The sequence below is a fragment of the Triplophysa rosa genome, linkage group LG19, assembly GCF_024868665.1.
Source record: "Triplophysa rosa linkage group LG19, Trosa_1v2, whole genome shotgun sequence".
Lineage (NCBI taxonomy): Eukaryota > Metazoa > Chordata > Actinopteri > Cypriniformes > Nemacheilidae > Triplophysa > Triplophysa rosa.
In genome coordinates this window covers 13,095,200-13,119,778 of record NC_079908.1, presented here as the reverse complement: position 1 = coordinate 13,119,778, position 24,579 = coordinate 13,095,200, and the positions used below count along the sequence as shown (strand labels likewise).

Below are 24,579 nucleotides of genomic sequence, written 5' to 3'. Positions count from 1 at the left end.
GAATCTCATCCCAACCATGATGTTTTTCTCCGAGCATAATCTTTAGAACAAAGCCTCTGAAGATGAATGAGATTTCTCGAAGTGGGAATGCTGTGAAGTATAACTGGAACAATACTGTCCCCCTGTGACAACCTTAATGAACTACAAAACAGTGAGGAAACGCTCAAGCTTTTCATTCTTTTCTGTGTACTGATTCATGTGCTGCACTTTCACAACTTAACTTTTCATAAATTAAAATTTTTCGTTTTAATTTCGTGTTTCCTAATAATGAAATAATTTCTCTGTTTTACTTTTTGATAAATAAACGGCATGTTAATTACTTATATATATACATATATATATATATACATATACTGTATATACACACACACACAAAAATATATATCTCTGACATGCAACTTTTTATTCTAATGTTACAAATGATGACTATAAAAGTTTTCTTAGTGGTTTGTGCTACTGGGCCCTGATCAATAAATATTATTGTGTACTGTTTGTAAGTGTTTACTGTACGTGTGTAAAAGAGACAATGCCAAAAAGCAGAACAGATACATAAAAAAATTCAGCCATGCATAATGATGCGCTTTAATAACGTTTAGATGTTTTCCAGCTCTAAGGCATTATGTACAGCAAGTGCTTTTGTCTCACATGTAAAAGTGCAACAATGAGAAATCTATCAAACTCTTTTTCACTTTACATATTAAAAATCATGTTTAATACCATTTAAAAGAAAGCTGTTAACACTGTCTATAGCATCGACATTCATTGCACATAACAACATTATTTTGAAATGAAGTGACATTCCGATAAAGCAATTTTTTGCAGGCTTAAACATTATCATTATCCAAACCCTGTGACTGTCCAAATTGTTTACAAGAAAAAATAAAGATAAAAAATAAAGTATTAGAGGAAAATACAAAGCATGCATAAAAGAAATGCAAATCCTAGACCAAGTAAAGCCTGAATTACTGGACACTACGTTTTAGAATTGTACATTTATTAGCGAAGTGATTGTGGTGTTAATAACAGAATAGACAGTGGAGGCACTACTAGAAAAAAAGGCTGTTCTACTAACGGTTTAAACATCACTTATTGCTTTGGTGCTAAAATATGTAACATTCCATATGTTTCACATCAACACTAATACATTATTTTTTCCAAAACAATCATGTGCTCTGCATGATAACAATCATAAAACACACATTATTCTACCATATTTGGCAAGTAAATATTTGATGTTAAGCTTTGCTTCTTGACAACATGTAGTAATCTATAGTATGTAACTCTTTGATAGAGAATATGACATTTTAAGAATATAAGGGTGATGGTTATGGACATAAACTCTGACTGATCATCTCGCTCTGTAAGTATAGTAGGCAGAAATGGTTCTTCAGAGCTGCAAAAAGATGTATACAAAGGTCATGTTTCTGACTCATCTATCAGTGTGACCTATTGCAGTGGTTGTGGATCAAACCTCTCTCCTACTTTAGCATGGTCTTATCTTATATGTGCCAACAGCTCTACCTACTGGTGGATAGGGAGCCCTATCTTGAGAGAGATCTCCTTCCACTACACGTTCAGATACAAAGATGCTGAAAGGTGTCCGATTAAGATTTCATTATTTATAACAGCAACATACAGTTTCTATAAATATGAGTGTAAAAGCTAAAAGTAACCTGATGACTGAGTTGCAATGCGCACATACAATCAACACGGTGTCCAGCAGTGCTGGTGATGTTCAGTGAGAGGGAGACATTGACATTGGGTGAGAATGTCTGAGCAGTTGGCAGTTATGATAGGTGAGACATTAGTCAAATGAGAAGCTACAGGTTGACCAGGTGAAGGTCAGAGGCAGTGAAATGAGGACACAGCGCCATGTCAGGGTTCTTCAGCTGCTTCAGGATGCGCTTGTAGAACCTGGTGCGTACGCGGTTGAACTCCATGATGTCACATGGATCCTCCTCGATCCAGAACCTGTGGAACTCCTGCATCAGATAACCTGGGAGAAACAAGGAAATATAGAAAATGCTTTGTTTTCTATCACAAAACACCAAAATGTAACTTTACTTTTGGGAACAAACCCATGTCTGTCTGGATTTAAAGAGAAAGCAATGTTATGAAGGTCAAAGTTACTGTAACCTAAATTCCGCAGTTAAAATAGCCTAATTTGCTTGCACAGTGAGTACAATGGTGACATTATGTGTCGCAACACTCACAGAAGGTCTGCTGAAAGTGCGCCAGACTTGGCATCTCCGGCGCGACGTTGTACAGATGAGTCTTCAGCGCTCCGTTCACCAGCAGGGAATATGCCAGATCCGTGATGTTGATGCCAACTATGGCGAAAGAGTATCTGCGCCACAAAAGATTTGGGTCACTACACAACCCTTACAAAACATAAGTATACTTCAAGTTCATTATATTAAGTATATTTAAGTAAAGTTTAAGTACATTTTTTACTAATATCCAAGTGTACTATTTCAATACTACTAAATTGGATTACTTTAAATGTAACTAGTAAAGTTTGAGTACACAACTAGTTTGTTTTGTTGTGTAGTGAGTTTACATGCTGAACAGGTATTTAATAGGCTCAACAAAAAAATTAAACATACCTACAAGCCAAGTATACTTAAATACTATAGTTTTAAGTATATTTTTATTAAAGTAGAAGTATAGGCCAAATATATAACATAAGGGGCCGTTCACATTTCACGTCTTTTGCGCGTGCAAGTTTGTTATTTTAAATATAGACACGCAACAAGCGCACTTAAATAGAGAGTAACGCGTTTGCGATACACATGCAGCGCGTTCGCGCAGCATGAAGATGAAAATATTTAAACTTTTCAGAATGCCGGTGTTCTGTCGAATGTTCCTACCCTGTTTGATTTTCCTACAGCAGGGCAAAACTTAATATAATCTAAACCACATCGACAAAATAAACAGGTAGGATGATTTTACAATGCAAATACCCTGTCAGATAGCCCTACCAGTTTAAAATAAACACATAAAATAAATTTACATCGTAAATACCCTGTCAGATTATCCTGCCATCATAAAAGAAACATGTAGGATTAATTTACATGTAGGATGCAATACCCTATCATATTGTACCACCAGTATTAAATAAATATGTAGAGTGATTGAACAACAAAAATACACTATCATATTCCCGTAGCAGTATAAAATAAACAGGTAGGATGATTTTATAGCGCAAAAATGACGTAACATTGATGTGCGCATGCCTGGTAGGATAATATGATGGGTAGGATAAAATTTCAGGACACCAGGAGCACACCACAGGTCATGTGACAAGAACCAACCAATAAGCTTCACCTTTTGTGGACCTATATAGAAAATCTCAGCGAAGATGGAGACGCAGATGATCACGCATAAATAAATCTAGTAGCAGAGTTATTGCAAGGTATTTTCAATGTATGTAATCCATATATTCTTTGTTAATAGCTCCTTGTCTTAACGGCAATATTACGGCAGACGCCAGAAGAGCATGAGCTCCCAAACGCTTTGGAAAAAAGGAGAAAGCGGCGCGGCTTGCATTTTCCGCTTGCATACTCAATTGTAATTGTAGGTATAAAATTACTAAAAATAAACCGAAAAAGGTTTGTCAAAAATAGATTGAAAATATACTCTTTTGTAGTTTAAAAGAAGTATACTAACAGCACACTTGAAAGTTTATCAAAAATAGATTGAAAGTATACACTTTTTTAAATTAAAAGAAGTACACTAATAGCACACTTGAAAGTTTACCAAAATTATAAGTATACACTCTCTTTTAGTTTTTTTTTAGTTTTTTTAAGAAGTATACTAATAGCACACTTTAACAAACTTCTTTTTATAAGGGAATGCAGTGTAAGGAAGTCTAACCAATATGTTGGTTATTTATTAAACATTGGACTGGTGTTTCTAAATAATATGTTCAGACACTGGCACAGAGTGTCTGATTACATCTGTTTCTTTGTTGCAACTGTGTCTGCATGCACATGTCAACTGAACAGCGAGTTAACAGACTCCACGCTTACACATCAGTGCTAATGCATCCTGAAAGCTCATAAAAAGCAGAGAAGACACCATTTAAACTTCACACTAAACATCAGTACAGCCACGCCAGCAGGGTTCAGGGACACGGCTGTTAACTAGAGACAGCAGAATTGATTTTAGGATTCACAGACTTAAGATTCAGCCTCAGTGTTAGCCAACAACCCAATTCCACAATGTAGTGGAAATCTATTCATTCAAACGTAAATGTTAGATATTAAGATATTACATTTTCTAAAGCATTCTTTATGAAAATTAACCATGGAATTATTAGGTATAATATCATTTAACTACAGTATGTGTACTATGAAGAGACCATTGAAAATTTGTGGTTGTTAAGTATTGCTAAGTATTCTGGTGTGGTTGCTTGGGTGTTATGATTTGTTGCAATGATAATAGTGTTGCCTGCCTAATTAGGCTTTAATAATTATTCATACATAACACTGTTTAACACATTCTTAACTCACCCAATCGCTTTGTCGAATTTCTTCTTATCCCACTCCGCTTTGCTCATCTCGCTGTGACAGAAATCAAAACATTAGAGTCGACTTACACTTTAAAATGCTTTCAACACTTAATAAAGCTCTGTCAGCTATAAAAAAAGAATCTGTGAATCTGGTGAAAAGAGAAAGCATTCACAGTTACTGACCAATGTTAAAATGGAGCATAAAGCCTTGTGTTTGGAGTGAGGTGAGGTTGGATGTTTAGAGATTAAAAAATGACAACAAGAATAAAATACAGCCATTAGATTAAGCCAAAACGACCGAATGAATTGCTTACTGAGAGAAAAGATGGAGTACCTGGCTTCCTCTATGGAACCGTTCCTGCACATGACAAAGTGATGGATATAAGAAACAAAAAGAGAGAAAAAAGGAATGTGTAGGTGTGAGGATGTGTATGGTGATAGGGCATGCTAAGGGTGACATTAACTGCAAAGCACGTGATATGAACTTGAAAAATACTTAAAGAAATAGTTCACTCGAAAATTACTGACATCATTTATTCACACTCATGTTGTTCCAAAGTCATATAACTTCCTTCCATGAAACACACAAGCAGTGACTGACATTCTCAGTTCTCATTAACGTTCATTATATTTTAAAGAAGAAAGACATGATGTTGTTTAGGGTGAACTGTTCCTTTAAGAAAACTCCAAATAAGCATGGTACGCAACAACATACAAGACAGTATGAATCACACAAGCTTTCTCACTTACAATCTGCTGAAGGATCTTGTTAATGTAGTGTTTAACTAGTAGTCCAAAGAAATGTACGTTTAATATGTGTTTGTTTTTGCTAAGGGATGTTAAGGCCTATTTGCATTATTGCCCCGCCCCAACTGATTATCAAAAAAAAGATCTATCTTTTTTATACAGGAATTACCCAAGAAAACAAACAAAAAAACACATAGACATGACTATTGAGAGGATCTGACCTGTGTTTGGGCTGCAAGGAGTCATGAAGAACTTGGAGAGCAGTGGCTTTATCATGCTCTGCAAAATACCTGCAAATAAAACGTGGAAATTAATATCGGCTGTGTATTAATCTATTCAAGTTTCTTAAACTTTACTGTAGTATGTGTACATTTTGGCGTTCACTGCAGCAGATTTAAGTACTCACAGTAGGTTGTGTAAGCCCAGAAGACCCATGCCCCTGAAATCAGTCTTGGGGTCGTTTCCTTGGAAACCGATCTCACACCATTGCTTTGAGATGCGTCCAGAGAGAGGAGAATCAGGACGCAGTTCCTTCCACAGCTGTTGAATTGAAAGATATTTGAGGCATCCCTTTACACTGTGGATTTTAGCATGGCTAAACTCTATCGATGAGCATTCAGGACCAAAACCATTGTGTAATTTCATATGATACACTTCTCAATACTAAAGAGTAAATGGCTGACAAACCTTCATGAGCATCTCCTCGTGTGCTGGGTTTTCACTATCATACGGTTCTCTACGTAGTTTCTCCACTTCCACAACCAGGTTTCGGTAACCCACAATCTGGAGCAGACAAGCCTGGAGAGAGATGCCAAGCCTGGGGGAAAATAGTCGAAAAACCAAAAATAAGTATAAATGTGCACAACAGAAGCTGCAAAATTTCCCAACAACAACAAAAAAGATGAATAATTGAATTTACAGTATATTCCAGGATCTGCATTATACATTTGATCAATTCATTACTACTGCCATGCTGTGCCATTTAAACTAGAGGAACACATATAGATTATGTTTGTGGTGCTTTCATGAATTCTTACTGTGGGTTGGTGTCTGGGTTGATTTTTTTCAGGGACATTATATCATCAATGGTCTTTTCCACAGAATCCGGATGGACACTAACGGCAGACTGCAAAAGCTATGGAGGTAAATGAAGGAAGGGGTTATACAAAAATCAGCTGATATGCAATTTGCATACAGTACAGTATGTATAATCTTTATACCGTTTAGATATTGTTTCTGCCAATTATTTATATTTCAATGTATCTGTTTAAGAACCTTCTGCATGTGATACATTAAATGTCACCTTTGACTCACCTCATGTTTAGAACGTTTGAGTGACATTTCTGTGAGATTAAAAGAAGCATACAATTTCAATGTCAGTTACGTCCTCTCATAAAGCTATAACAGCCTCATATCATAAGTTGTATTTACCGATCTTGAGCGTCCTTCGAGCACCAGGTTTGTTATTGTAACAGATGCGTTGAAGCTCACATCTTCCTGTCACCTTCCTTATTACAAATTTTAGACCCTGCCCTAAGCACTTACAGTAAAGGAACACCAAGAACTGGGTCAGCACCCTAGAAGGATGAAAAAGAAATGGAGGTACAGTATGAAAAAAATGACACAAGCCCAATACTAGCAGGCCTATTACATTGTGTATTCTCTTCAGAATAAAAAGCTTTTTATAAACCTGTTGTGCATCATCACCAGCTATGTATGTGTTTCCAATAAACACTGGCAGTGCCAGAGCTATTTAACATGCAACACACTATTTTTATGTAAAGCATGACAGCCCTTCTAAAAAGCATGCCTACTTTTTGAGATAAGTGGGGCGGGCCATGATAACAAAATGGGTCACTGTTCTGCAAAGCTGTGTGATGAAATACAGTGCCTTTATTTGTGAAACAATTATTCCAGTCAGATTCCATATACTGTATGTATCAAGCAGTCTATGGTATTATACTCGTTTCTGGTTTCTACGTATACAGTATACTGTACCTCTATCCATCTATCTCTAGCCAAACATCCATCCATCAAATGTACTAGACTATATTTGATATCTATTTACTACTATAGCAATAAACCTGTTTGAGTCCAGCTGATTACATTGAGAGCTGCTCACAGGATAAACTCGCCTCCCCATTGGCATACAATGAATCTGTAGTCAGACCTGTGTTTTATAAAAAAAAGGGTCACTGTCTAGCAAAGCTGTCCAACGGAATGACATATCCGAGGCTGATTTCATGTTTCTGGACACTTTATTACAGCACATTATTAGGCAGGCAGTTGTGAAATGTCATATTAAGGGCCTCAACAGCAAGAGCAAAACTGAAACTTTGGTGGAAAGTTAAAAAGAGAAATCATGGATTTGGAAATGGATTTCATAAACCAAAACTTACTCAGCAACATCTAAACAAGAAGGACCTGTTCTGATTTAAAGAGCTGTATCTAATATAAATGTGTTAAAACTATTTTCTTGGATTTAAATAATCTGAACAGTTTTCGTTACTAAGCATAACTCCTAGTGTCTTGTTCCTAGTGCATTTTATGATGAATACTATTTTTAAAAAATATCAACTAAATGAACGAATTTTTTTAACCCGTGTGTTTTTATCATTGCCATAACTGGGCCACGGGCAACATTCAACAGTGTGAAATTATTTTAGTCTAACATTAAATTATCATTATAAGTCACCCTCAAATACAAAACGACAAACTAAAACATTGTCATTTTAACTTAATATAAATATAAAGGATACGTTTAACTTACCTTAGAAAATGCTTCATCGCGACTGTCTGCTTTGTTACAACAATGCAACAAACATTCGCGGATGATCAAAGCACCTGCACACAACACAATTCAATAATATCACGATGATCAAAGTATCTCACGTTTTACATTCAATGTGTCCTCCATACAAATAGCGATTCATGTCTTGTGGTCGCCAGTGTGGTATGCGGATTAAGAAGTTGCGTTCTGCAACTGCTTACAACCAATACAATATAAAGGTCGACCATTTAAATGATCCACCTGAACGTTATTTGCATTGCATATGATCAGTTTATAATAATGTCTATTTATAAATAATGTGACCATACGTTATATAATACTGGAAATCGGAATCATTAACCGTCGAGACCGTTTCATTTTGCAATAGGTTATTCCAACATCTTTTCTATTTCATACCACGGATGACGTACGGAAAAAGGCAAATCAACGATCATACTCACGACAGAGTACGTGATCAAATAAATAAATGACAAGAACATACGTTTCAAGATGTCGCTGTGAATGGGAATATGCCTGTCCTCCTCTCTGCAAGGCAAGTACCTGTTATTCCTCCATGATGAGCATGTGAATGAGGAGCATCGCGCAATGCAGCGCTGCTGTTTGTGCCGCACGGCGGCGTAACGGCACCATATATCATCTCTCACACCTCAACTGCTGTACTTAATGAGACTTTTGTTTAAAAACTATAGTTTACCAAACCTAAATGCACTAAAAAAAATGTAATTTAAGTATTAATAATTGCAAATGTATCAGTTTAGTGTTCAGAAGACGTCAACTTAATGTTTACAAGACAAAATATTAAAAATAGTTTCATTTTTTCCTAAACTCGAGATACTTATTTTTGGGGCAGTTGTCTCTCACCCTGAGGAGGCAAGCGACTCTATTCCAACCATTTTAGTAAACTCATATCAGTAATAAGAAAACAGAAAAGTCTATGCTTTACACAATTTTTGAATCAACGCTGTAGTTTCTGTATACTGTATCTAACAACAAATACTAGAATTGCAGTTTATTTACATAGTTAAAACAAATAGCCTACTTTAATTATCAAAACGTAACAACATAATATAAATATACAGATGAAAACATGTCCAATAATTATAATGCCAGTAACAAACCAAATTAAACAAAATGCCCATGACAGGTGCCAGAAGAACATTTGTTTCTGTAACATCTGAAAGGATTATTCTGAAAAAAAAGTAATTCTTTTGTTCATATTTATATTTATAATTCAGCACACCGAAGATAAAAAATAGTGATCATGCTGCAGGAAGCAGCATCTATTTTTTCCTTTTTTTATTTCTGGAACTGAGATATGAGCACCTTGATTGGTTTAGGGATGTAATAAACATCCCCAATACAGTGTATAAATGTCAACCCTTCTTCACTTAATGTTTTTTAAAAACAAACTTCTGCCTTTCCCATCTACAGTAAACCCATAGTATGTATACGCAAGTGGGAGTAAATACAGGTTAAAGGCACATGGGATCGGATTTAAGATCCATAAAACAGATCAATCGCTGCCTTTGGCAAAACAGGACATAGTTTATCCCACAAAGAAAAAAAACACTTTACTCTACATTGTAGAGGATTATTTGGAGGCACATAGTCCATTGCAAGGTTTGCACCCTGTCCCACCCTGATTCTCCACTCTATCCTTCTGCAGCAAATCTTCTATAATAACATCTTCATTTTGTTGAATATCCGCTGATGAAGCAAGATGGTATGCCCCATCATTGCCATATGACTGATCTGTTGTGTGGGTCGGTACAATGTTGAACATGATGAAACCGAGTGTGATCACCACAAAAGACACAATGTACATGCCTGAGAACTGTAGAGGAAAAAAAAGAGTCATGTATTGTATTATTGCACAGCATTTAAATAAATGGTTGATTATATAGTTCAGCCGTGAACATATAGAATCTATTTTTGGTCGCTTTTTTGATCCTCTGAAAGGGTATCCTCCACTCACATTGAAGTGAAACAGAAATATGCCACAGAAGAGGCTGAAGAGGTCCGCAGTCAGCAGTGAGAGGTTTACCGCTGTGGCGCTTGTCATCTTCACAACTACAGGCATAAAACTGTACAGCCCATACATGCACAGGGTATACGCCACAAAGAGCAGACCTGAAATAAAGGAATCAATTTAGTCTAGTGATGAAGAGGAGACCTGTTACTACCAACGATGCAATTCAAGACTGTACCCTCGCATTGAGCTCTATTACTAAAATGTTAAAATTTGTGTTTGTGCCCCTAAAATACCCCAAAAGCATAGTTTAAAGTGCTGGCTAATGAAAGCAAATGCTGTCTAGGAAATATTAATAGCAAATTTGAACAGAAAAGTACATTTCAGTATGAGCTACTACTTACATATTCTCCAGTCCCAGATGATGGCGGTTATATTTTTAGGTTCAAGAATAGCCCTTAAAAAAAGAAGTTTTACAATAGTACAAACTATTGTGTTTTTTGGATAAATTCTTTGTACAAGCAAGGCTTTTTAATCTAGGCGTTCTAAAATTGAGGTTACATAAACAATTTGTTTACATATACTACATTTTTGTTTTGCTTGGAACAACATTATTATGGTAGACTTACATCTGCACACCACTGATCAAGGTACCAAAGAAGCCCATCATGCCCAAGAACTCGACCCTGGTCAGGTTTTTTACTGTGTATTCCTGACAGAGATTAGACACAGCATACAGAGCAGCACTCACTAGCACTAATCCGTCACCCAGCAAAACATTACTACCTGCAGTGAGTGAGAGAAAAAAAGGAAGAGAGAGAGACAGAGACTAAAATATTTAACATATTCCATAACACTATGGAAAAACACTAAAACAAAAGTATATATAAAAGCCTAGTCAAGATGTAATATACAATACATACTGTAAGTGCAAACAACTGTGCCACTGTAGTAAGCTAACAGTAAGTACTCACTGGAGCCTTGATCTCTTCCTGCAAGCAGATCTGCTCCTACCATTGCACCAACACCAAGCATGCACACAACCACAGCAATGAAATGTAGTGGTTTATAGCGGGTCTTCAAGAAGATCCATGAGAGCACCATCAGAACAGGGATTACAAAACAGTCCAGCAGCTACAACGCACAACAGACAGAAACTTACTGAGGCTATATTGGGAATGATGTAACTAATCAATCTGCTAAATTTGACAGAATGTTGCATATCAAATGCAGGAAAAAGTAAAAACGTTAATAAAACGTTTTTACAGCATAAACTCAAACCATATATGTGACCCTGGATCACAAAACCAGTCTTAAGTAGCACGGGAAAATTTTTAGTAAAAGACAAAAATACATTGTGTGGGTCAAAATTATAGATTTTTCTTTTATGCCAAAAATCATTAGGATATTAAGTAAAGATCATGTTCCATGAAGATATTTTGTAAATTTCCTACCTTAAATATATAAAAACTTTATTTTTGTGAGTGGATGGTCTGCCACAGTGCCCCTGATTAACAACTTCAAAGGCAATTTTCTCAATATTTTGATTTTTTTGCGCTCTCAGATTCCAGAGTTTTAAACGGTTGTATCTCAGCCAGATATTGTCCTATTCTAACAACTCATATATATAGAAAGTTTATTTATTCAGCAGCTTTCAGATTATGTACAAATCTCAATTTCGAAAAATTGACCCATAAGACTGGTTTTGTTGTCCAACCCTGTCACATATATAAAAGTGTTTCGTGCATTATATAAAAACACAGATGAACAGAAAGTAATAAAATATAAAAATCTGCTTTTAAACAAATAAAGCTACTGGCGAAATGTAATTCGTACCTGTATACTTGTAAGGGTAGTGTACTGGTATGCCTTTACAACGGTGTAGTTTGCTTCCACATCAGTTAGAGCCATCAGTAAATACTTGCACCACTTTTTTTTTAGAATTTGAAAAATATTGTTTTCCCCTACAGAAAGAAAACTAGAGGTTAGTCATTGAATATCTTTTCTACTGGAGAAAAGACATATGCTGCGTCCCAAACCGCATACTGTCATACTATATAGTAGGCAAAAAGCAGTAGGCGAAAGAGTAGAATGACCCAAACCTCAGTATTCATAAAACAGTAGGCGAGAAATTTACGCCTGGTGCACTATTTCTCGCGAGATTTGGACGTGTGTATACTACTGTGGCGTCCGAAACCACCTACTTACCTACTTTATAATATGTGAAAACAATATAGTATTTAACAAACCTCAGTATTCATAAGAGAGTAGATGAGAAATTCCCGGATGGCTTACTGGTTACGCCCACATTCTGAAGCACCCAGCGACAGATACTTGGGTTACTACTATATCCCATGAGCCCACGGGAATTGATAAGTTCAACTTCAAACAGGAGCATGGCGGAGAACTGCGAGGCAGGTGTTTTCAAATGTGAATATTACTAGCCAACAACGCTTCTCTTGGCGTTGCAGTCGCATTTGTTAAAGTGCTGTAGCGTAAATTTAACCTGTAAGATGCTATATAGTTTAGTACATGTTTGATTTAGCTGTGAAAATGCAGCATTTTAATATGTATAGCATAAAGGGGAGCTCCACGCACACACGCGTCTTCGAAATAGACTTAACGTGACGTGACATATAAATTTAAACCATACGCATGTTACAGACGCTTTTTAATGTCTGTATAACATGTGACCTGTCATTTTCTCGATAAGTATTGCAAATGAGCACAACACATCACAACATGAAATACACATCACAGTAATGTAGCTTACGTCTGTTAACATGTGGTACAAAGCATTGTTCACTGCTTGCATAGGCCTAGATACATGGAAGTAATGTAACGAAAACATAATGTATATATTTTATTTGTCCATTAGTACTGATGATGAATTCAGGAAAATTTGAGTTGAATAAACAGCGAGTTAACACATGTGCAACTACCTCCACATTTAAATGCAGTATTGAGCACAAATCACAGAGGTAACTTGAATCTTGTTTGACTGTTACAGGGACGGATGAGAACACTCGTTAAAATCACAAAGGTGGCGATGGTGGTCAGCTGCGAGATGGCAGTAGGATGTGGGGTTCAACGCCTGTAGATACAGGACCATTTGTTACAACAATAAATTGAAATAAAGCTTTGATTTATGTGATGTTTACTTGTATATGTATTAATAATTATTAAATTCATTTATTTTCTTACATCAAATTTACGTATTTTTTATTCATGTTTATTCTATACTTTTCTGTAAATAAAACATATTACATTACTTGAAAACGTATGCATTCACACTTTTGAAGTCTGTATTAATGCATAGATGGCATATGGCAATACAATTACATTTAGTAGCCTATTTTAATACAATATCTAATTTTCAGGAAAAAATAATAAGTATTGGTCAGCACTTATCAATAATATTGTGCACAAGTGTAGGTGTGGGCTAGCAATGCATTTCTAGGGTAAACTTAATTTATAAGCAATAATACTTATATTCCTAATAAAATCAGTAGTGCTCTCCTAAGGCGAGATCGTCGCCTCCTTTGTGAAGGCATTACAAACATGTTGCAAATGTTGGGAAAAGTCATAGAAGGGAAAATTGTAGCGTTACTAATCTTAATGCACCTGTCTCTCATAACTTTAATTGTTGCGCTTGTTATTACGTCACATGGTTCATCTCTGGCCATGTACACTCCAGTACAGTAGGTGGCGGATATGCACCACAACCGTAATTTGCTCCCTGCCATTAAAAAGGAGAAGAAGATCAATATGGCGGACAACGGCTGATCGCACACATACTACGGAAAACAGTACGTACCCATTTTGCCCTGTTGAGTACGTACCTACTGAAATTGAGTACCTACTCATTGAGTATGCGATTTGGGACGCAGCGTCAGACTTTTTCAACGGCAACAACATAAACATGCGTTATGTGGCCCAAACTTAACTTCCGGTACACCTCCGCAAAGAATCTATAATTGTTAAGTAGTTTTAATTTAATTTAAGACAATTCATACACAATTAAATTTTAATGTAGATTAAGTATAAAATAAATACCACTTATATTTTTGTATACTTATATTATAACCAAACACAGACTGGAAGTTAACTTAAGACCAGGTGTGTGTGTGCGATGAAACCGTATATACGGGAAGTTAAAATAAAAAATAAAAATCAACAAACATATAGTACAGTAACAAATTCTCAAATAAGCTGACCATATTTACTTTGTGGCATAACGTACCTTTCCTGAATGCCAAAGCCAAAGTGTAGGTGAGCAGCAATAAGACGTAATTGAGAAAGCTTTGCAACATTGGTGTCGCTACCCCAGCTTCCGACAAATATTGACACGTTACTGCCGTCCCACATATCAGCATGGACAGGGCTTGACCCATCAGTATTGTCTTGAAGAGCTGCCTGCAAGTATAATTCTTAAATTACACTGAATTGAAGAGCTCTTTTGTCTGCCACAAAGTGGCCTTTTTTAGTGCAGTGACGTTTTTGCCTAAGAAACAAGCTTTCTCTACCTCAAGTAACTCTCCTGGGTTACAGATCATAAAACTATGAACATGCAAAGTTCAAACAGTTTTAAGAACACATTTAAAAAGAAACATCTTTAACCTCATACCATGTAAACACATCTTTCAATGAAAGGTTTTGTGGACCACAAAAGAAACCCCTCCAGCGTCTGAGGGTTCTTCTACACTTGGAAGGGACCTCTCCAGCGTCACAATCCATGTTTCACACACACAGACCTGGAAAATGCAGAGAATGTATAGGATTAATGTTGGGTCACATCTTGTAGCTAACAGAGGTGATAATCTTTTCAGGAATTTCAGTCCTATTATACTGACTTCATACTGACCATTTCAATTATAACTAAAATACACTCAAAATAAACTTTTACACTAAAATACATTTAATGTTCAGCATTAAAGTTACAGTTTAACGCAAAGCAATTTTACAGCCCTTACAGAAAAGACACATGAATTTCACATGTTTTTCGCATGTGATCACATGTATACAACATGTGTTTAACATTTGCAAAAAACACATGTGAAATGTGTGTTTTTGGAACATTTTGGTCTGAATTCCATGTGAATTCCCATGTGAAACACATAGGATAACATGTAAAAACCCATGGGATGACATGTGCAACATATGGTGACATGTGAAGAACATGTTATCACATGTGGAAACATGTCGCACATGTTATCCCATGGGTTTTACATGTTATCCCATGGGTTTCACATGAAATTCAGACCAAAATGTTCCAAAAACACACATTTCACATGTGATCACACGTGTTTTTTGCACATGTGAATTTCGTGTGTCTTTTCTGTAAGGGAGTTAACGTCCAATCAATTTAAAAGAGCATTTCTAAGTAGTTAAAAAGGATCTGATTCAAATGAAAACCCGACTGTGTGTGTTTACACATAAGTCTAGTGCTCTAACCAGACATGTGGTACATCCGAGATCGCTGGCAGTACTGAGGGATCTTTAAAGCACGTGGCGACCTGTCACACACTTTAACATTGTTGAGCAAAACAATTACTTGAGAACAAAATCAAAGTATATAGCGCACGAATGACGACTTAAGTACGTTTTCGTGAGTCTAGGCTTTGTATCCATTTATCATTTACGTATTTGCAAGAGCAAATCAAACAGATAACGTTATAAATCTCATTGTAACGTTACCAGATAGCCACACTGCTAAGCTAAAACAGAGCGTAACATCACGTACACAAACTAAAGGCTGAGAATAATACGACGGGCTTTTAAATACCGGAATTTACTTAATCCGTAATATCCATAGTCTCCATCCACCTTTTCTTAGTGTACCATTCTGACCATCTTTCTTGAAAACGACGAATCGTGAATGATGTCAGACAGTGAGTCACCTTTAAGTCCCGCCCATATTTAAAACAGCCAATTGGATCTAAACTTAACTTCCTGTTATTAAATTACGACCAATGGCAGAGACGCATGGTCCGTGTGCTAGTACGCCAGTCTTCGTTTTGTCGAAATTTTATATGTACTACATTAGTAGAAATGAACGAGAATTTGTTTTCAACTCGGTATCAGTAGATCCAGGGCCAGTTGTAGGCCTTCAGTTTATTATGGGAAAACATGTCCTTGGAAAGCGAAGCTGGCTTAATTTGATAAGAGATAGACCGAAATTACTTTTGCATTGCCGTAGTGTAGGGCAGGCTGTATTTTACAAAAAATTGTGGGAAAACTTTAGAAGTTTTCTTTAAGGTGAAACATCAACTTATCCCTGTCGTGCTAACAGTTTTATCTCCATTCGTTCTGCATCTGTCTTTTATTAAGAACCAGATCGGAGAACCCTCAAGGACAATTTGTTTGACCTAGTCTGAAGAACAGTATGATAAATATTTATCGCACTCCCGTGGCCGTTTGCCAAACATGCACATTCACAGCTTTTAGTGGTTATCAAAGCAAAGGCTTAATAATTAATAAATGGTTTAAGACTGCCAAAATCATATAAGGAAAAGCCATTCACTCACTCACTTTTTCTTTCTTTTTTTCTTTCTGTATGCATAAACAGGTCTTTTAATTTTAGAGTAAATATTATTTATAGAATAGCAGCCTACAATGCCCCAGCAACCAAACCTGCTGAAACATCGCGAGACCGCACGGGGATAAGTTGAAGAAACATGGCGACGTCTAATTTATTGAAGGTAGGAGGTCCCTAAATGTAAGGATACTTTTGCATCGTTTGCGTCTCTGTCAAGTGTCAATGTCATGACAGCAGTCATACGATCCAGTCAATGCCCGCGTGTCATGAGCTCGCTAAACCTGACGCGTTCATTCAAAACGGGCATTGTTCGCGTTGTTATATTGTTGCCAGTGAGATTATCTGCTACAAAAATGTATAGGGTTTCAGGGCTCTGTTTTGGTTGTTTTGGTCACTGCCCAAAACTTACTGCTGTCATCAGACTGCGTAGGATAGACCCCATTAAAGTTATAATACATGGCACAAATCATGTTTTTGATTAGAAGTGCAAACCATAACTCGCATGCTACATCTTTTTCAACCTTAGGCTGTCATTCTCTCAAAGGGTAAACCAGCAATTGATTTACAGTATGTTTCCCCATTCTAGAGAGTCTGACATCAGTTTAGTTTAAATACAGTATATTGTGTGGCATAAAGTAAAACTGTCTAAACATTTTTCAGTTTGTTTTGATACTGAATCATAAGATGTAAGGCATGTTTTATTTGCATTAGTTATGTGAATTTTATTTGTTAATACCCATGTACTTTAAGACCATTTATTTCCTTTTTTACCCTTGTTTCTATAAAATCTTTCTTTACTGTTTGTGCTAAGATGTAAAGCTGTTTTGCAATAATTCGTAGTTGTGAAAAGGTGCTAAAGAAATAAATCTGAATTAATTTAAATTGTTTTAATGGTGTGAGGGCTGAGTTTTTCCCTTATTTCTCAGAACAAAGGCTCTCTGCAGTTTGAAGACAAATGGGATTTGATGCGGCCCATTGTTTTGAAGTTACTCCGTCAGGAGTCAGTTACTAAGCAGCAGTGGTTCGATTTGTTCTCGTAAGCTTTCTTACTGTTTATTCATGCTGCTTTTTTCCTAACTAGTGGAGGTGTTTTGGTTTTAGACTTGGGGCGATATTATCAATTACACATTCAGATTTAGGCTATAGTTAACAATATATAATTTGTCGATTTGACCTTTCGATTCCTCTGGATGCATTCCTCTGGATGCAATGTTGCTATTATGTTCTGTTTTCAGGGATGTCCATGCCGTGTGTTTGTGGGACGATAAAGGCCCTGCAAAGATTCATCAGGCATTGAAAGAAGACATATTAGATTTCATCAAGCAAGCACAGGCAGTATGTGTGCCTTTTTCACACATTCATGTGATATCTTAATAACAATGTGATGAAAGGTAATTCTTAAATAACTGATGTAACAGACAAGCTTCACCTTCAGTTATCCCTAAACTTCCATATTGTATGTTTTGGTAAATTCATTGATTTTAATCTTAATTTTTCGCATCTATTTCAGCGAGTACTCAGTCACCAAGATGACACAGCCTTGCTTAAAGCCTACATCATGGAGTGGAGGAAGTTCTTTACACAATGTGATATTCTGCCTAAACCCTTCTGCAAGCTGGAGATCACACTGTTTGGCAACCAAGGGAACAATAAGAAGTCCAACGTTGAAGATAGCATTGTTCGAAAGGTGGAGACTTTGTGATAAAGCTCTTTTTTTTCCATATACAATTTCCAAACATGATAGAAATTCATTAAATGTGTTTGCATTCATATAACGTCATTCATTTTTGTATATGTAAGTGTAGTATAGATATTATACAAAAACCTTTAAAAAGCATTATTCTATTACAATAATAGCATTATTGCTTTATTTCTTGTAGCTTATGCTGGATACATGGAACGAGTCTATATTCTGTAATATAAAGAACCGGCTCCACGACAGTGCTATGAAACTGGTCCATGCAGAGAGATTAGGTGAAGCTTTCGACTCCCAGCTTGTCATCGGTGTGCGGGAATCATATGGTAAAGAAAAAAGAGAGCTAAACAGATGTGATTTCAAACGTTTAAAAATGTACTTGGAAGTTAAAACAGATTTTAGTTTGTTGTTTTTATCTTTGGTGATGTTATGTCATGTGCTACTGAATTAACCCATTTTTTGCCCACACATTGCAGTCACTGAATTTGGTGAGTGGTTGAATAATGGAAACCACAATAGATATACTGGATATTAACTGCACTGTTTGGACAAACAAATCTGTATACATCACTTTCAAAATGACACATGCAATCATTGAGATCAAATATGAAAAACAAAGATTTAGGTGCTGTATGAACAACAAAACTGCTCAGATGGGTCTTATCCTTTTTTCTCTTGCAGTGAACTTGTGCTCCAATGCTGACGACAGACTGCAGATCTACAGAGAGAATTTTGAGAAAGCCTATCTAGATTCCACAGAGAGGTTCTATAAGACTCAGGCACCTTCTTACCTGCAACAGAACGGAGTTCAGAACTATATGAAATATGTGAGTGCCTGTAGAAAGAGACAGATGTGTTTTATACATTTCCATCACAGTCACAGTGTGAGAAAGCTGAGTGGTAAAACCCAGCACATATTTGAAGCCTCATGCTTTGCAGAATTAGTGAGCTGTTCCCAATTGGTGCATTTGATTGACAGGCAGATGGCAAGTTAAGAGAAGAAGAGAAACGTGCACAGCGATATTTGGAAGCAAGACGTGAATGTAACTCCGTCCAGGCAGTGAGTATCGGACTTCGTGCTTTTTGGTTCTCTTATACAGAAGTCATTGAAAACAAGAATGTGGCTTGTGTTTGCATTTGTCCACACGTACTAACAATACATGCACGGTTTGTGTCTTTGTGATCGTGCAGCTAATGGAGTGTTGTGTGAATGCACTGGTGACATCGTTCAAAGAGACAATCCTAGCCGAATGTCCGGGCATGATCAAGCGGAATGAGACAGAGAGTGAGTACGGCAGGAGCTCTGTCACCAAAGGCTCTGCGAATTCAGGTTGGCAGTGGGACATATCCAGCCACCAATCCAACCATATGTGTGTCAATAATCTGTCATTCAACAAACCCATTTCTAACATGCGTTACATCAGAAATACTTGGTTTTTGGCACCTTCAGTAAATTGAAGAAATATTTTTTGGTCGTTTATTTATTTTTATCCCATCCTGTATTGCATGTACAGTATGTGCTAGTCCAGTTTATGTTGATCTAGTTCACGTATTCTGTCTCCGTTTAGCAAGTGTAGTCCAAACAGCATTAGACATTATTGCATTAAGCATTACGCTTCCCTCTGATCAGTTCCAGACCCATACTTGGGGACACCAGAATCACAGCCAGAACTGTGACTGTGCCTTTTGGCTTTAGTTCTTGTAAGGCTTATCACATTCTCCAAATGCAGCATGTTGTGATGTTATTAAAGTGTTTTGTTCTGCTGTTGTGTGATTCACAGAACTGCACCTCATGTTCTCGCTCATGGACAAAGTGCCCAGCGGCATTGAGCCTGTGTTGAAAGATCTTGAAGATCACATCATGAGCGCAGGTCTGGCTGATATGGTGGCCTCAGCAGAATCCATTACCACTGTGAGTACAGACAGTCGCTGGTTTTTCTTTTCTGTCAGATTTATTATGCCAGATGCATTGTGAATCCTGTGGCGTAAAGTCACTGTAGCATAACATATTCACATATTCAAAAAGCTTTTGTTAGTAATAAACCATGGTAGAAGAACATTTTTAGTGATATGTGTACCAATTTATATGTGGAATCTCATATTGGAATATCTTACAGCATCCTTTAATGGTCTTTAAATAAAATAACAATTGGACAATGTGAATGAAGAGATAGATTTTCAGGGCCAAAGTCATATTTTGGAAAGTGTGAAAAAATTACTGCCTAACTAGAGTTCTTGGTGTTTTAATGCAGTCTGAGAAATGTAAAAATTTGAAAGTGAAAGTGACTGTTACTTCTCTGTGTTTTTATAGAGCACCCTTTCTCTGGTGTGTTTACCACAAAATTATGAGATTAATCACAATTAAATATTTAAAATTGTCTTTTTTCTTTATTTTATTTTTCTGCAGGACTCAGAAAAGTACGTAGAGCAGCTACTCACATTATTTAACCGCTTTAGTAAATTAGTTAAAGAAGCATTTCAAGACGACCCACGTTTCCTGACTGCCAGAGATAAAGTAAGCCTCTCCTTTTTTAAGTTTTATTTTAAAAAAAGTGTACTAAAAAAAATTCCACCACCCTTCACAGTACATTTCAAATAAGGATGATAGTTTTTTTATTCTTAATGCAGTTTTATTTTATGTTCTTCCATTGTATTCACACAGGCATACAAAGCAGTGGTGAATGACGCCACAATATTCAAACTAGAGCTCCCTTTAAAACAGAAAGGGTGAGATTCTTTAAAGAACATCTTACACACAGATAGCTCGACTTTCAAATCTCTGTCACTTGAACGTCACACATGTCTTGGTTGCCATTATTTGTCTTTTGTTGTGTCCAGGGTGGGTCTTAAAACACAGCCAGAATCCAAATGTCCAGAGCTGCTGGCCAACTACTGTGATATGCTCCTTAGAAAGACTCCATTAAGTAAAAAACTTACCTCAGAGGAAATAGAAGCCAAGCTAAAGGAAGTGGTGAGTGGGCGGAGTGTCTGATAAATATTTAGATTTCATTGTGGAAATATTGTTTTGCCAGTGTTATCACACCACTGTTTACAATTACCGATTCAGACGTGCTAATGAGTCTTTTGTTATGCAACGATTCCAGCTCTTGGTTCTGAAGTACGTTCAGAACAAAGACGTCTTTATGAGGTACCACAAAGCGCACCTGACCCGCAGACTTATTCTTGACATTTCGGCAGACAGTGAGATGGAAGAGAACATGGTGGAGTGGCTCAGGGTAAGAGGATGCTTGAACCTGCTCTAGATAACAGATGGTAGAATCATGTTCAGATAGTCTAGTTAATGAACCTTTTTTGAGTGTTTATTAAAGTTTTTTGTAATGTGTATGTGCAGGAGGTCGGAATGCCGGCCGATTACGTCAATAAGCTGGCCAGAATGTTCCAGGACATCAAAGTATCTGAAGATTTGAATCAGTCCTTCAAAGAAATGCACAAACGCAACAAACTTGCACTACCAGGTTTAATATGCCAGTCTTAAAACAGCTCTTAACTACACAGCATTTGCGTCTGCTTTAATTTTTATGTTTGATATTTTTTGTGTGTCTTGACATTACAGCCGACTCGGTCAATATAAAGATCTTAAATGCTGGAGCGTGGTCTCGGAATTCAGAAAAAGTTTTTGTATCTCTGCCTACCGAACTAGAAGATCTTATTCCTGAAGTCGAGGAGTTTTACAAGAAGAACCACAGCGGCAGGAAATTACATTGGCACCATCTGATGTCCAATGGCATTGTGAGTGGTAGCTTCAACACTGTCTATGACATCACTTTACTACACTCCACTTCCTGTCAACATAAGAAAGTCCTAACCCTCCACCTCTAGAGTCGTAATTTGTTTGTCTGTGTGTTTTGTCCTGTCACCTGTAAAGAGCCCTGAACTTGTATACATTTAAGCCTTGCTGAATTGCTTGAAGCTAAATTAGGTTGCTGTAAACTTTCATTTAGTGTTTGAAAAGAGAGTAATCTTCCAGCACTGATTTCAAGAATCTGTCTCTTTGACATTTTTATAGAGGTTTATTGTGTCAAGGGAACAGGCTGTGCTTGGTCTCACCCGTTCTGCCTCTTCTTCTATCCCTAGATCACATTCAAGAATGAAGTTGGACAGTATGATTTAGAGGTCACGACATTCCAGTTAGCTGTGCTGTTTGCCTGGAATCAAAGACCCAGAGAGAGGATCAGTTTCGAAAACTTGAAACTCGCCACAGAACTTCCAGACGCAGAGCTGCGGCGGACCCTATGGGTAATCGAGTCTTTATCTTCCTAAAATTTCCACCATTGCATTTAAAACAATTGACTGAATACTGTCAAATGCTTTGCTTTTTCTTATTATATGTAGTCCCTTGTAGCTTTTCCCAAACTAAAACGGCAGGTGCTGTCATATGATCCTGTGGTGGGCTCTCCGAAAGACTTCACTGAAGGCACTTTGTTTTACATCAACCAAGAGTTTTCGTTAATGTAAGCGCACTACAACACTACAACGTCATGTACATATAAAACATATTTTTCCTATATTTTTCTATACGTAAAAGGGAATGTATAGATTAAAAATGGTGAAAATATAATTCTTTATGTTGCATGTTTAACCTTTAAATGATCTCTTCTGCACAGAAAAAACTCAAAAGTCCAGAAAAGAGGAAAGATCAATTTGATTGGTCGATTACAACTCACCACAGAGAGAATGCGTGAAGAAGAAAATGAGGGCATAGTGCAACTGAGGATATTACGCACACAGGTACAGTATAAAGTCTAACCATTATAAATGTAAATTATTAAAACATTTCTGTTGATTGAAATAAAATAAAATATTGGACTAAATATTATTTGAAAAAATACAACTAAACGAAAATTAGAAATGTTACCTCAGCAGTAATCTGAAATTGAGGCACTAAAATTATTGACTGTAAATAAAAAGTAAACTCATTATACAATCCAATTTAACAGCATTTTACAGTAGTTATTTAGTGTACACAGCAAAATTGCCGATTTTGCTGTGTATCTACTGAAAGAAATGTGAATCTGTAAAGAAGAAATGTATGTAACTAATATGTTTCTTAGACATGCTGAAATACTGAATTCAACCTGAATTGTCACCCAGTTTTCCTTCCTCCACCTGTGCAGGAAGCTATCATTCAGATCATGAAGATGCGGAAGAGGATTAGCAACGCCCAGCTGCAGACAGAGTTGGTGGAGATCCTAAAAAACATGTTTTTACCCCAAAAGAAGATGATCAAAGAGCAGATTGAATGGTTAATAGAACACAAGTACATCAAACGGGATGAGACAGACATTAACACCTTTATCTACATGGCATAGCCGACCACGCCCAATGCAGTCTGGGACGTTTTTTAGACACTAGCTCTTCTTTGGAGGATTCCATATCTGATTTCAGCTAATTGCCCAGCCTGGCCTGCTGGGTGGCTGACTAGATTTATCTCAAGACACATCATGCTGACAAATCCCTGCCTTCACAAATATCTGAAACTAATAAAAAAAGACTATTGGGGTAATAGAGTGCAGAATTCTGTTTTGGTACTTTGTCACTGGAATGCATGGAAATCGTTCCAACACATGTCAGCAATTTAATTTCGTCAGTCTTAACTGCATCAGATAATTAGGTTTGTTGTCTTCAACACCAACGCCCTCGTTTTTATACTCAGAAAAGCAGCTCTGTTTTATTAATTTCCAGTTTACTGCTGGTTCATCAAATTAACATGGCTCTAAACATCCAGGTGCGAACAACACATGCCTTCTCATTGCCTTATGAAAATGAATTCGCATTTAGCAATTTCATTTCTCTTGTTGATCAGAATTTCCTCTTGATTTTCTCCAGTAGTTTTACCCCTCAGCTATTCTTTTGACTTAAAGGGGGTGCAAATGGTGCCTTATAAAACCATTTTTGGTTCCCTAAAAAACCTTTCAGTCAAAGGATCTTTTTTTTCGCCTTTTTGTAGTCGGTAAATCCTTTGAAACTACAAATAACTTTTTGTGCAACAGAAGGATTTGGTAGATGTTAAAAGTTCTCTTTGAAAGCATAAATGCCCAAATAAAACTTTTTTTGGTAGTGTAACAGTCTCTGCTTAGTGTTTGCATATCTAGTGGCATCACGTACACAGGCGCTGTCCGTGGTGCTGATAAGACGGACTCGAGCGTTGACAGAATGTGTAAATGTTACGCAATCACGCAGTTGAATTTCTAATAAAAGTAACGCGAAACGCCAGTCATTTTTGCAGTTCAACAATTATTGTTTAACGTACAAGTCAGTACGTGTGTATGGGTGTACATCGGTGTCTACCCCGCCGCACATGCTC

At 36.8% G+C, this 24,579-nt stretch overlaps 3 protein-coding genes across 11 annotated transcripts; 1 reads left to right on the top strand and 2 right to left on the bottom strand.

Moving 5' to 3' along the window:
* Positions 1-566: 566 nt before the first annotated feature.
* elmod1 (ELMO/CED-12 domain containing 1) lies at positions 567-8,643 on the bottom strand. 2 transcript variants are annotated; one of them, XM_057360103.1, is made up of 12 exons: positions 8,533-8,643; positions 8,031-8,104; positions 6,692-6,837; positions 6,575-6,603; positions 6,298-6,395; positions 5,948-6,077; positions 5,667-5,800; positions 5,482-5,550; positions 4,848-4,871; positions 4,515-4,565; positions 2,214-2,347; positions 567-1,996 (listed from the first exon to the last, which is right to left on the bottom strand). In XM_057360103.1, the coding sequence occupies exons 2-12, from the start codon at positions 8,045-8,047 to the stop codon at positions 1,821-1,823; spliced, it is 1,008 nt and encodes a 335-aa protein (XP_057216086.1). In that variant the 5' UTR covers positions 8,048-8,104; positions 8,533-8,643; the 3' UTR covers positions 567-1,820. The 2 variants fall into 2 exon arrangements, with proteins under 2 accessions (XP_057216086.1, XP_057216087.1); XM_057360104.1 differs by lacking the exon at positions 4,848-4,871 and having other exon boundaries at positions 8,533-8,641.
* An 88-nt stretch (positions 8,644-8,731) lies between these two features.
* Positions 8,732-15,926, bottom strand: slc35f2 (solute carrier family 35 member F2). 4 transcript variants are annotated; one of them, XM_057360099.1, is made up of 9 exons: positions 15,806-15,926; positions 14,648-14,774; positions 14,264-14,436; positions 11,857-11,984; positions 10,995-11,154; positions 10,650-10,806; positions 10,425-10,477; positions 10,027-10,181; positions 8,732-9,885 (listed from the first exon to the last, which is right to left on the bottom strand). In XM_057360099.1, exons 2-9 carry the CDS (start codon positions 14,755-14,757, stop codon positions 9,643-9,645), a joined length of 1,179 nt encoding a protein of 392 aa, XP_057216082.1. In that variant the 5' UTR covers positions 14,758-14,774; positions 15,806-15,926; the 3' UTR covers positions 8,732-9,642. The 4 variants fall into 4 exon arrangements, with proteins under 4 accessions (XP_057216082.1, XP_057216083.1, XP_057216084.1 ...); XM_057360100.1 differs by having other exon boundaries at positions 15,764-15,918; XM_057360101.1 differs by lacking the exon at positions 15,806-15,926 and adding an exon at positions 15,475-15,751.
* A 448-nt stretch (positions 15,927-16,374) lies between these two features.
* cul5b (cullin 5b) lies at positions 16,375-24,318 on the top strand. Of its 5 annotated transcripts, none has more exons than XM_057360095.1 (19): positions 16,375-16,721; positions 17,485-17,594; positions 17,794-17,893; positions 18,069-18,245; positions 18,439-18,580; positions 18,936-19,081; positions 19,234-19,314; positions 19,446-19,539; positions 20,036-20,166; positions 20,662-20,769; positions 20,917-20,981; positions 21,093-21,225; positions 21,359-21,490; positions 21,607-21,730; positions 21,829-22,004; positions 22,350-22,511; positions 22,608-22,726; positions 22,880-23,003; positions 23,390-24,318. In XM_057360095.1, the coding sequence occupies exons 1-19, from the start codon at positions 16,698-16,700 to the stop codon at positions 23,582-23,584; spliced, it is 2,343 nt and encodes a 780-aa protein (XP_057216078.1). In that variant the 5' UTR covers positions 16,375-16,697; the 3' UTR covers positions 23,585-24,318. The 5 variants fall into 5 exon arrangements, with proteins under 5 accessions (XP_057216078.1, XP_057216077.1, XP_057216079.1 ...); XM_057360094.1 differs by having other exon boundaries at positions 19,446-19,584; XM_057360096.1 differs by lacking the exon at positions 17,485-17,594 and having other exon boundaries at positions 16,376-16,738; positions 19,446-19,584; positions 23,390-24,317.
* The last annotated feature ends 261 nt before the right edge of the window (positions 24,319-24,579 follow it).

Excerpts from the sequence above, each read along its gene's own strand:
- elmod1 (XM_057360103.1), bottom strand. Across the intron at positions 6,396-6,574 it reads TCAAACGTTCTAAACATGAG|CTTTTGCAGTCTGCCGTTAG; the intron begins GTGAGTCAAAGG and ends TTACCTCCATAG. Across the intron at positions 1,997-2,213 it reads GCACTTTCAGCAGACCTTCT|GTTATCTGATGCAGGAGTTC; the intron begins GTGAGTGTTGCG and ends TGTTTCTCCCAG.
- cul5b (XM_057360094.1), top strand. The coding sequence starts at position 16,698 with ATGGCGACGTCTAATTTATTGAAG. Across the intron at positions 17,595-17,793 it reads CAGTGGTTCGATTTGTTCTC|GGATGTCCATGCCGTGTGTT; the intron begins GTAAGCTTTCTT and ends TTCTGTTTTCAG. Across the intron at positions 21,731-21,828 it reads CAACAAACTTGCACTACCAG|CCGACTCGGTCAATATAAAG; the intron begins GTTTAATATGCC and ends TTGACATTACAG.
- slc35f2 (XM_057360099.1), bottom strand. The coding sequence starts at position 14,757 with ATGGATTGTGACGCTGGAGAGGTCCCTTCCAAGTGTAGAAGAACCCTC. Across the intron at positions 11,985-14,263 it reads GGCTTTGGCATTCAGGAAAG|GGGAAAACAATATTTTTCAA; the intron begins GTACGTTATGCC and ends TTCTTTCTGTAG. Across the intron at positions 10,807-10,994 it reads AGGAAGAGATCAAGGCTCCA|GTAGTAATGTTTTGCTGGGT; the intron begins GTGAGTACTTAC and ends CACTCACTGCAG.